This window comes from Typopeltis vanoorti, chromosome 17, assembly GCF_054136105.1.
Source record: "Typopeltis vanoorti isolate ZY-2024b chromosome 17, IOZ_Tvanoo_1.0, whole genome shotgun sequence".
NCBI classification, from domain to species: Eukaryota; Metazoa; Arthropoda; class Arachnida; order Uropygi; family Thelyphonidae; genus Typopeltis; species Typopeltis vanoorti.
In genome coordinates, this window is record NC_143565.1 from 42,151,691 (window position 1) to 42,165,224 (window position 13,534).

The 13,534-nt window shown below is 35.4% G+C and overlaps 1 protein-coding gene across 1 annotated transcript in view; it reads right to left on the reverse strand.

Annotated features, from left to right (window-relative positions):
• LOC150097321 (developmentally-regulated GTP-binding protein 2) overlaps positions 1 to 13,534 on the reverse strand; it is a 199,119-nt gene that overhangs the window by 40,424 nt on the left and 145,161 nt on the right. The window contains exon 12 of the mRNA XM_090406731.1: positions 7,453 to 7,506. Coding sequence (XP_090262857.1) covers positions 7,453 to 7,506 — 54 coding nt within the window. The remainder of the gene's footprint in view (positions 1 to 7,452; positions 7,507 to 13,534) is intronic.

Consider the following 13,534-nt stretch of genomic DNA (forward strand, 5'->3'; position numbering starts at 1 on the left):
TCTGGAAAGGTATGAAGACTGACATACTCACATATGTCAAATCATGCCATAAGTGCCAAATAAGATCCCCTTTCACAGGAAAAGCTCCATTACAACCATTTCCAATTCCAACTAGACGTTTTCAGGCTGTTGCTATTGATGTGGTAGGTCCACTGTCAATTACTAAAAAAGGCAATAGGTATATTCTAGTAGTCATAGACATGCTAACTAGATTTCCAGAAGCAGTGTCAATGAAGGATCAAACTGCAAAGACATTTGCAAGAAAGTTTTTGAATATGATAATTTGTAGATATGGAACCCCTCAGACCTTACTTTCAGATCAAGGAGCAAATTTCACATCTGAACTACTGTTACAGTTATGTAAATTACTCAACGTTAGGAAGATTTTTACAACACCTTACCACCTGCAGTGTAATGGTATGTGTGAAAGGCTGAAAAGAAATATAAAGCAAATACTTTCCAATCTGGCAAACACTAAAATGAATGATTGGGACACATATCTTTCTCAAGCATTATTTGCATGTAGATCTGCTTTTCATTCTGCTATCAAAGAAAAACCATCTTTTGCTTTATATGGCTTTCATCCAATCTTTCCTAATGAACTTGTTTCAATCATTCCTAATACAGGATATAATGATATAAATGAGTATCTGGAAACAGTAGTAGATAAATTTTCCACTACTCATAGATTAGTAGGTGAAATAAGTAGATTAAGTTCTCAGAAAACTAGGCAGTATATAAATCATTTTAGAAAGTATAAGTCATTTGCACCAGGAGATTTATTATTTAGATGATAAATTAGTTAGATGATAAATCTAGTATAAAAAGAGTTGGGAAATTAGGAAGGAAAGCTTTAAGTCCATATAGAATTTTAGACAAATTTTCTCCTGTGAATTTTAGGATTCAAGATGTCAAAAATCCTAGTAAAATTTTAAATGTACACTCTGATAGGTTAAAAGGGTACTTTTTAGGGAGTAGAAATTTAGTTACATTAGGAGACAATATGAATAAAATATTGAAAGATGAGCATTGTTTTCCTAGTACTAATTGTGCATCTCATTCACAATCAAATAGTAAAAAAGGGAATAGTTTTAAAGCTCATAATTCAAACATGCAGCAAAGGAGAAAATTTAATTTGGGTAAAACAAAACCTAATGCAAGAAATTTTAGAAATATCAGGGTACATAATTCAAATAATGGACAATGTAAGAGTGATGATAATCAAACCGACTCTAACATTGATGAAATTATAGCAGAATATCATAGGTTAGTTAACATAGAGTTAAGTAAGCCAGAGGAATGTGAAAATACCTCTAATTTAGTTAATAAGAATAAAGAATCTCAGAAACTTGTAGAATCTCAGACACCCGTAGAATTTGATTTTGATAGTGATGATTCTGTAGATTTAGGGCATAATTCAAATAATTCAAATGAAATATTTGAAAGGTATAGAAATAAAATTTGTAAGTATAGTAAATTAGAAGATGTAAATTCTGAATCATCTCTAGCATCAGATGATTCTGAAACTAGTGATTCCGAAAGTGTAAATAATGATGAGCAAGAATCACGTTATTTTTTAAGGTCTAGGAATAAGCATTAAAAGTTTGTTTAGATATAGGTTAAATATTTTTAAAAAAATTTTTTACAAAAAAAATTTTTTTTCAGAGAAAGATGAAACTGATGTAAAAATAATCATAATTAAAATTCTGAATATTTTTACGAATTGTTTATGTTAAAATGTTTATTATTTTTGTTTTCATAACACGCATTGTCGGCACTTGCGATGTGCCCGTTATGGAAATTGTTTTGTTAAAAGTGATATGTAAAGCAGTAAAAAATTTAATGTACTTACCAGATTTGAATAGTTGTGTTACTTTAAACAAATTTTATTGTAATTTAAAATTATCAAAAGTTGTGTTTTATGAGGACATTCTCTTATCGCTAATGGAGACAAAGTGTTAGCCATTATACAGTACTTAGTTTCTCGCTTGCCACGGAGTGCGCATGCTCGCTGAAAAGTTTGATGAGTAATTGACAGATGACAAGAAAGCGTCCGGTATCTGAGTAACGGCTGTAAACAAGAGAGCGTTCGGAAGGAATTTAGAACACAGGCCGGCAGACATTTAGGTTCGGAAGGAACTTAAGTTTTTTAAGTGACAGTCGGAAGAAAATTAATAGTATATTCCAAAAAAGGAATCGAGGATCTATTAAGTTTCAAAGTGGAATAAGTATTGATGAATAAAAGGAAAATATTGCTATATGCGTTTTAAACGGAGTATTGGAGGAAACACTAATTGAAAGATTTATAGTAGATTCCAAAAAGGAAATCGTAGAACTGTAAGTTTTTTTTTATTGGAAGAGTTAAGAATGTCAATAAGCATTTAGCGAATAAAAGAAGAATTTGCTATTTACGTTCTAAAGGAATGTTCGAGAAAACTCTGATTAGGAAGTTTCATCTGTATTAAGGACGCCGTATCTGACTATTATTTCTACTGAAGAAAAGAGACAGAATTAAGTCAGGAAGAATTAATGTGTGTTACATAAATGATGAGAAAGGATCCTGTAAAAATGAAGAATAGAGTCACATATCTATTGAAAAAGCCTTGAAAGAGAAAGAAACTGGCTATGAACATTTTTGTGATTGTGCAAACAAAGTGTTTAGTCTAGTCTTAAATGTAAGTTTATTTTTAAAAGGCCTTGGATCCAATTAATTTGCAGTTAGTTACGTAAAGTTGTTTGAAATGTATATATATTGTTTTTGTTTTATTAAATGTGTTTATTTTGTATTTTGGTCTTGAGTCAGTGATTATTTGGATTCTGAAAGAAAGAGTTAAGATCATTGCACCAATTGGAGTGAACCCTTGTGCATATAATAACATATAGGTACACTCGGAATAAAAAAAAATAATTGTTAGAAACAGAGATCATCTCTATGGTAGGATTAATAATAATATCATAATATCTATGAATAGTCTCCTCAATATAAAAATCCACCAATTATTAACACAGTCATTACGATTCAAGTTAGGACATTGAAGTAAGGCCTCTACACTTTCTTTAAATAAACGTTCAAATTTGTAGTGACATCTGTGTGGGAGGAGAGTCTTGGACCACCAAAGGATATATAGACGACATCTTTGCTATATGGCCTCACGACAGAGACTCCTTACCTTCAGTATCAATTCCTTACATCCTCGCATAAAAGTTTACCATGGAAATTGATAAAGACAACAAGTTATCCTTTTTAGACGTCCTTCTTATCCGTTCACCTTCTGGTATTCTTACAACAACAGTTTACAGAAAACCAACTTTCACAGGTCGTTATATTTTCAAAGACTCTGCTCATCACCCTTGTCAAAAAACAGGAGTCACAAAATGTTTAATCTGATGGGCAAAAACTAACTCTTCAACTTCCCATTTATTACAGAAGGAACTTTCAACTATCAAATATCACATGAAACTAAATAGCTTCTCCGAAAAGAGTACATAACATCTTTTTGATTCTTACAAACCAACAGAACAACCAAGATTCAATACGTCAAGTTCCAATTCCTTACATTTCCAGGATTTCAGAACCAATTTAGAGAATTCTAAAGAAATATGATCTAACAGCCACTTATACACCTATTAACAAATTATCCACCCAGTTTCCTTCATCTAAAGATAAGCACTCAATCTTGTATCTATCAAGTTCCATGTAATTGTAATCTTTCTTACTTTTTAAACAAACTGGATGTTCCATAGAAAAAAGAATTCAAGAGCATCAGTCATCAATTCAACACAACAAACCTGAGAAATCTGGATTAGCTCAGCATGGATTAGAAACAAACCACAACATCCTTTGGTCCAAGACTCTCCTTCCTCCTACACAGATGTTGCTACAAATTTGAACGTTTATTTAAAGAAAGTGTAGAGGCCTTATTTCAACGTCCTAACTTGAATCGTAATGACTGTATATCTATATCAAAAATTTGGGAAAGTTTAATCAGGATAACACATTAACTTCTTTTTTTTTATCAGTATAATGTTTTTTAAGATCATTGTATGAATTTCTGAATTAATATCTTTAATTACGTTTTTTAAAAAATGTTTACTCTTCTAATACTTTAACATGCAGAGACAAACAAGTTGTTGTTCCTCTGTATCGAGCCTTGATAAGACCCCATCTGGACTACTGTGCCCAGTTATGGGCACCAGGGTTTCTTCGTGATGGGGAGGAAGTGGAGAGGGTCCAGAGATGAGTGACCAAGATGATAGAAGGTCTGTGGAATGAACCTTATGAGAATAGGTTGAAGATTTGTGGGTTGCAGAGATTGGACGATAGGCAAAGGAGGGGTGATATGATTGAGACATTCAAATTACTGAAGGGTTTCTATAAGATTGATCCAGAAGATATTTTTGAAAATATGACTGGTGGTGGGAGGACTAGGGGCCATGAATGGAAGCTGGGCAAGAGCGTGGTTGACAAGGGTGTTAGGGCTAGGTTTTTTACTTGGAGAGTGGTGAATGAGTGGAATAAGCTTCCAGAGTCTGTTGTGGGGGCTATGACCGTGAATGAGTTCAAGGCAAGGTATGATAGATACTGTGTCAATGTCGAATAGTTGTTCTTGATGTGATGTTAGGGCCTCCCTCGATGAGTCTGTCAACTCCTTGGAGTTGCCCGGAACAATAATAATACTTAGCGATATGACATCACGCGTTGTGTTCTATGTGTGAATGATCAATTGTTCGTATTCCATTTTTTTTTTTTAAACTATTCGTATGTAGCCACTGAAGATGGTCTGTAATATTCAGACCGAAATATTTCGCAAATTAAACATTATTCTTGTGCTAACACGTATATATTTCTAATTAAAATAAACAAAGCTGGTACAGTCGGTAGCCAGCTGAATAAATTTACATGGAATAACAGAGAAATTAGCCAAAACACCAAACTAGCCGTATGCAAGACAGTGTTCAAACCAGTTTTAACTTATGGATCTGAGAGCTGGGTTAGAAATAAAGCACTTGATCAAAGGTTAGAGACCACAGACATGTGGGTTCTGAGAAAAATTAATGGAGTGAACTGATGGCATCAAGGGCAGAATCATATTAAAAATGAAGATATTAGAAAAGAACTTGACACTATCAATATTCAAGAATGTGTAAACAGAGCTAATCTAAGATGGTATGGCCACTTAAATAGAATGGGTGAGGAAAGGTTAGCAAAACAGGTGTTTGATGCCCAGATAGCAGGAAAGAGACCCAGAGGAAGACCAAGGTTAAGGTCAGTCAGAACTGCTTTAGAAGAACAAAATGTTGGATATGACAATATTGGAGTACTTGCAAGTAATAGACTAATTTGGAGGAAAATTGTTGACAGCAGATTAATAATAATATAAACTTAATCACGTGGTGCTGTCTTAGTGACCTGAACACCCCTTGGGAGTACATATCAGGAAATTGATGATGATGATGATGATGATGATGATGATATATATATATATATATATATATATATATATAGTTAATTATTGTCTACAGATTTTAATTTCTGAATAAAAGATATGATGCCGGCAAAGGTTGGTCGATTGGTAGAGCCTCTGCTACTAATGGCTCAGTTAAGTAAGTTTGAGCGCGATTAGTAGTTGGAAGGGGACCAATCGTTCGATGCTGTTGGCACACTCTCCCTCGATGAGTCTTTGGACTCCCTGGAGGTGTCAAATAATAATAATAAAAAAAAAAATAAATAAAAAAAAGATATGATTCAGTTGAAATTCTTTGTTCACAATTATAAGATGTCAATTTTTTTGTTATGATTGTGACTGTTCAGTATTATAAACAACAAATTATACGATAACCACAGTAATTAACTTTAATGAAAGTAGAGATATTTCATACTGAAAATAACAGTGCATTATCAGTGTGTAGAAACAAGCAAATCAAAGAACAGGAATACAAGGTAAATACAACAATTGGTTTACCAATTAAAAACAGTGGTTGTGAGCTAGAAATTAATATTAAAAAAAATATTAAAACTATTTTTGATGTTTACATAAAATGAGAACCTCCCAAACTTTTGGAAGAGAGAATCATTCCAATTCAGGTTAGGCTGATGTAAACGGGCTTCTCAACTTTCTTTGAAAAGCCATTCATATTTAAAGCTGCTTCTGCGGAGAAAACAAGCTTCATCCTGCCAGATGTGTTGCGTTTAATGTCAATACTATGCTGTGACCTGACTTTTGAGGTTTCACACATTCATTGTAATAATTGACTCCTATGTTTCAACACATAAGGATTCTTCAGACTGCATGGTTCCAATCCCTTATATTTCTGGTATCGCTGAACCTATTGGTATAATTTTGAAGAATTACTGTCTTGTTCCCACATATTTTTCTATCAACAAAATTTCTCATCTTTTACCATCTACAAAAGACAAAACTGTCACCTCTTTCTTTAGCTGGTGTTTACCAGATTCCTTGTGAATATAATTTGACATATTTTGGGCAGACAGGCCATTCTGTGGAAAAAAGAATTAGTGAACATCGATATCACACTGAATAAGTGAAACCTCAAATGTCTCATCTGGCACAGCATAGTATCGACAATAAACACATCATCTGGTGGGATGAAGCTCATTTTTAATTGGTAAATTGATTGTTGTATGTACCTTATATTCCTGTTCTTTGATTTACTTGTTTCTACACAGTAATGATGTACTGTTATTTTCCAGACAAAATATCTGTACTTTCATTAAAGTTAATTACTGTGGTTATCGTGTAATTTATAGTTTATAGTTATGCCACAGCTCCTTTAAAGATTAGAATTGTTTAGTATTATGAGAGGTGACTCAGGTCATGAACTATGAACCATGAAATATGCTTTACATCTGTCAATTATGTCTTTCTGTGTTTTCATGTGAGTACTGTTTTGCTAGGGGGAGGAGTTGATACTTTTACTTATGGCACTCTCTCTCTCAATAAGGACAACAATCATATCAAAATCAGTAACTGAAAAAAATTACAAAACTGGAAAACAGAAATGAATATTCCATCTCAAAGTGCAGACTATCTTGGGCAGTGAATTACAATGATGAATGAGACCCAAGATATAAAGCTAACTGATCTGATAGTACCAAGTAAAAGTAGGCAATAGTCTTAACTTAATCATTACTCAATTTTCCCACAAGAAGAAGAACAGGACTAAAATTAAAATCTTGCTATCCTGACCACAAAATCAACTAGCTCCATACCATGCTTAAAAAATCCTAAATTTACAGCACAAAGGCAATCCACTTGTTTAGTAAGTTAGTGAAAGCATGCTTCTTATTAGTACAGCACTTATACAAAAGGTTCCATTTAAAAAAAGGCAAATCTAACAGGTGATTAGTTAACAATCCATGAACTAGAATAATATAACTTCTTTTTCTTTTAAATATACAAAAATCTGTTATCTTAAAAGAGAAAAACTTACCCAAACTAATGCATATTTAAAAACACTAATTATCCCTCTGTGGATGGCATGACACTGAATTTTAAAAAAAATAACAATAATAATAAATTAATTAATTAAATCATAATAATAAAAATAGTTCTATTTCAACTCACAATTGAGATAATTACTAATAAAAATTATTTACTAGAAGTACAAAGATTAAGGGACACACAGGTGTCCCTTTAATTTTTCAACTTAGAACATTATGCAATTTTAAAATTAAAATTTAATTAGAAAAATGAAACATTTCTGTCTAAAGCTTACAAAGAAATTTGATGGATACATTTTCTGGTTGTGTGTGCGTGCGCGTGCACTATACATATGATTTTTATTTAGATTTGAAGAATGTAAAACAGCCTGAAACCAAACATTAAAAACCAATGAGAAAAGGTCAAATAATTTAAAATTAAGAAGGAAATGAAATAAAACAACTTCCTGATGGTTTTATTAGGCATACATTTTGGCTAGGCCAACATGAGAAAGAATGATAAAACTCATAGAGCTAACAAAAAATATAAATAGTACAATATAGTACAGTATAAATAATATATAGATAGCTACAAAAAACAAAAATAATAGAGCTAAGATAAAAATTATAAAACTAACACATAACCACTAGGAATGCTATGAATCTACTATTTTATTACATTTTTTTTTTAAAGATGGCTTAGCAAAAAAAAAAAAAAAAACACATTGTCTGTGTCAAGTAAACAAGAAAACATTTTATTTCACACAACTTCAAATCTCATTGGTTTTAATCTTGAGTTTCATTATTATTATTAAGAGAGACCTCCAAGGAGTCAGAGACTGTTTGAGGGAGGCCACATACTACACACACCAGCTATCACACTTATTCTTGAATTCATTCACACTGCTTGTACTTGCAACATCCAATGGCAATCCATTCCAGTCACGCACCACCCTCTGAGAGAAAAGTCTAGCCCTCACCCCCTTCTTAGCAGCCTTCATTCTCAGCTTCCAAGGATGCCTTCTCATCCTTTCTCCACCATTTTCCTCCATAAATTGAAAAATTCCTTCAATTGAAATCCTGTAATGACCCTTTCAGAAGTTTGTAAGTCTCAATCATGTCTCCCTCTCTTTCTCCTATTTGCTGGTGTCTGCAGTTTACAAATTCTCAATATGTCTTTATAACCACAAACCTGATATCAATTTTAACACTCTCCTTTGTATTCCTTCCAATATATCAGAATCACAATGGAAACCAGGACACCAGACCTGCACACAATAGTCCAAGTGAGGTCTTATCAAGGCCTTCTAAAGAGGCAAAATAACATCCTTATATTTACACGTGAACGTTCGTTTCAGCATTGCAATTATCTTTTGAGTTATCTTTGCAATCTTTGCCACATGGTGCCTAACCTTCAACTTCCTATCTATTAACACTCCAAGATAGCTAGCCTCATCAGTTTCTTCTAGCCTAATCCCACCAATATAATAGGACATTGGATAGGTAATCATGCCGAAGTTAATGACTTTACATTTACTGACATTGAATTGACACCCATTTTCCCATGCCCACAATTCCAGTCTATTCAAATCATTCTGCAAAGACTGCATATCAGCAGCATTCCTGATTACCCTACCAATCTTTGCATCATCATCAAATAACTGTATGTTACTTGTCAAATCCTTCCCAATATCATTAATATGCAGAATGAATAACAGTGGACCAAGCACTGATCCTTGTGGTACACCACTCTTTACCTTAAACCTTGCAGACTCAGATCCCCTGTACACCACTTTTTGATATCTGTCAGTCAGCCATCCTCTTATCCATGCTAATATTCTATAACCCAAACCCATTTTCTCCAATTTATGCAGTGGTCTACCATGCTGTATCCTGTCAAAAGCCTTAGCAAAATCTTAAAAGTATCATGGTGTGTCCATTCCCCTTTTCTAATTCAACAGAATGTGAGCAAGTTGCTAAAACATAACTGTCCCTTAGTAAACCCTGTTCATAGCAAAGTAGAGATTCACTATCAACCCATTTCTGAATGCGCCCTAACCAATTTTTCCAAAATCTTCACCACCACTCCTGAGATATTGAAAGTTTATTTTTCACTTGGTTAGAGTATAATAAATTTAGTTTAATCCTTTATCCAAGTGTGAGCAAACAAAGTTTGCGCCTGAAAGTATCTTCAGGACTGGGTTAAGGTGGTACACACCAGGGCAACTCGTTGCAAAGGTGGAGCAAGCTACCAACACTCCTATCTCAGTATCTCCTATAATGCAAAACACATCTCCTTGCGGATATGTCTAATGTTATGCATTAAGGGAAGGGCCACTACCCAGACTAGTTTCGACCTTTATTGAGGTCTCTTCAGTGGGAGCCAGGCCCAAGTGGAGATATCAGGCAGAAGCATTAGCAGGTCATCTCTACCTATAGGAATTGCCAGTTGGTGTGCCACCCTTTTTTAATAATTTACTCTGGATTTAGAGAAAGATGTTGAAAGTTTATTTTTCACTTGGTTAGAGTATAATAAATTTAGTTTAATCCTTTATCCAAGTGTGAGCAAACAAAGTTTGCGCCTGAAAGTATCTTCAGGACTGGGTTAAGGTGGTACACACCAGGGCAACTCGTTGCAAAGGTGGAGCAAGCTACCAACACTCCTATCTCAGTATCTCCTATAATGCAAAACACATCTCCTTGCGGATATGTCTAATGTTATGCATTAAGGGAAGGGCCACTACCCAGACTAGTTTCGACCTTTATTGAGGTCTCTTCAGTGGGAGCTGAATCCAGAGAGAATCTCTAAATCCAGAGTAAATTATTAAAAAAGGGTGGCACACCAACTGGCAATTCCTATAGGTAGAGATGACCTGCTAATGCTTCTGCCTGATATCTCCACTTGGGCCTGGCTCCCACTGAAGAGACCTCAATAAAGGTCGAAACTAGTCTGGGTAGTGGCCCTTCCCTTAATGCATAACATTAGACATATCCGCAAGGAGATGTGTTTTGCATTATAGGAGATACTGAGATAGGAGTGTTGGTAGCTTGCTCCACCTTTGCAACGAGTTGCCCTGGTGTGTACCACCTTAACCCAGTCCTGAAGATACTTTCAGGCGCAAACTTTGTTTGCTCACACTTGGATAAAGGATTAAACTAAATTTATTATACTCTAACCAAGTGAAAAATAAACTTTCAACATCTTTCTCTAAATCCAGAGTAAATTATTAAAAAAGGGTGGCACACCAACTGGCAATTCCTATAGGTAGAGATGACCTGCTAATGCTTCTGCCTGATATCTCCACTTGGGCCTGGCTCCCACTGAAGAGACCTCAATAAAGGTTGAAACTAGTCTGGGTAGTGGCCCTTCCCTTAATGCATAACATTAGACATATCCGCAAGGAGATGTGTTTTGCATTATAGGAGATACTGAGATAGGAGTGTTGGTAGCTTGCTCCACCTTTGCAACGAGTTGCCCTGGTGTGTACCACCTTAACCCAGTCCTGAAGATACTTTCAGGCGCAAACTTTGTTTGCTCACACTTGGATAAAGGATTAAACTAAATTTATTACACTCCTGAGATACTAATTGGTAGATAGTTGGATACATCGGTCTTTGCACCACCCTCGTGCAATGGAATTACCATACATTCCTTCTATTCCTGCGGAATCTTCCCTGTGCTGAGACTCATATTAAACAGCCTAATCAAAGGAATGGCCAGTTCAGCTGAACACTCTTTTAGCACACGTGCTGATATCCCATCAGTCCCTATTGCTGAATTCTTATTCAATTTGTACAACAGCTCTAATACTCATCCTCATACACCTGTGTTTCTTCATCTAGTGAAGAGGTAACAGTAGTTTTTAACAAAATGGGCACTCATTAACCGAACAACTTCTTCTGTGTCTGTAACCCTCATGCCATCTGGATTTAGAAGAGTTATTCTTTCATATTCATTCTTTCTTTTAATTGCAGCATATTGATAGAATTCTTGTGGGTTGTCTTTAGCACACAGAGCCAGTTGGTTTCTTTTCATACTCAGACTTTGCTTTCCATAACAACAGTTGTGACTATTCTAGCCTGCTGCTTATAACATTCATAATGGACATCATCCTTATGCATACGGTACTCCTTCAACATCATCCTTTTCTTACAAATCTCTTGCATAGTAAGATTAGACATAATTTGACTCCTACCCTATTCATTCTTGGAACTCTCAAGACACATTCTGATATCACATCATTTAAGTACTCTTTAAAATGCTTCATATGCACCAATATTCTTTCCATCCAGCAACCGATCCCATTCCACTGAACTCGGTATACTCCTCAGTTGGTCATAATTCCCTGCTTTGTAGTTCAGCATGTAACCATTTCTGAATGGAACATTCATAAACTTAGTCACTTCCCAAGCAGTACCGCATGATCACTGTCACCAATCGGAGGCAGAATAGTTACATCCTTTACTGAAACTATAATCAAATCTAGCACTCTTTGCCCTCAAGTTCCTTCTGTCACATGCTGCTGGAGGAAATTGTCCTGCAATAGCTCAATAAATTCAGTTTCGTTCTTCTCATGAGATTTTACTGCTACCCAACCAATGTTTAGATAATTAAAGTTTCCCATTATGATCTCTTTTCACACCTATCATCCTTATTTGGTAATGCATTTCTTCATCACTAGCAACCAATCCACCAGGTCTGTAACAACACCCCACTATGTAATTGACCTTGTTAAATTCCACCTCACACCAGATGGCTTCAAACTCACTGCCACATTGTTAGTAGTAGTACTACAATCATAGGTCTCAACTCTAACTGGATTCAAGTCATCCAACATCATTAGCAGCACGTCCCCTCCTCTCCTATCCTCTCTATGCTTCCTAAAAATACTGTACCATTGACACTCGATACCAGTTAGTAGGTCTGATTCTGATAGCCAGGTCTCACTAATACCTACAATCTGAGGTGGCAACATATTGACTAAGGCAACAACTCTATCCCTTTGTTTCTGATACTCCTGGCATTCGTGTAAGACATAATAATCCACCTGTTTGTTCAAACACATTCAGGTGTCTGCAGTCCCTCTTATATAAATCCAATCCTCCCTCAAACTCAATCCACACATCCAAAAACTCACATCCATTCCTTCTACACAGCCTATGCATCGAATGGTTTGCCATCATAGCCCTTCTTCTTAATTCATTTTTATCATAGCGAGGTAAAATACTGATGACTTTCACTTTCTCACTCCTAACTCTCTCCTCTTCCAACACCCTTTCATGTCCTCTCTCATACTGAACTTATCGCCAGTTAAGTCGTTAGTACCTATTACAACTACAATTGCATTTACTTTTCTTTTCTGTTTTTGAAATATATATAATTTCTATAATAAATTTAATTTAATCCTTTATCCAAGTGTAAGCAAACAAAGTTTGTGCCTGAAAATATCTTCAGGACTGAGGTAAGGTGGTGCAACGGCAGGCAACTCCAAGCAAAGGTGGACCAAACTCTCATCACTCCTTGTCTCAGCATCTCCCATAATGCAAAGCACATCTCCTTGCGGACATGTATACTGCAATGCATTAAGGGAAGAGCCACTGCCCAGACCGGTTTCGACCTTTATTGAGGTCTCGTCAGTGGGAGGCAGACCCAAACATGCAGATGCTAAGGCAGAAGCAATAGGAAAGGTCCTATTTACCTATACAAGTTGCCAACAGGTGTACCACCTTATTATTGAATTACTCTGGATTTAGAGAAAGCTGTTGTAAGTTTATTTTGCACTTGGTTAGACTATAATAAATTTAGTTTAATACTTTATCCAAGTGTAAGCAAACAAAGTGTGCGTTGAAAATATCTTCAGGACTGAGGTAAGGTGGTACAACACCAAGCAACTCCGAGCAAAGGTGGACCAAGCTCTCATCTCTCCTGTTGGCAACTTGTATAGTAAATATGACCTATCCTATTACTTCTGCCTTAGTATCTCCACATTTGGGTCTGCCTCCCACTGACGAAACCTCAATAAAGGTCGAAACCGTTCTGGGTAGTGGCACTTCCCTTAATGCACAGCAGTATACATGTCTGCAAGGAGATGT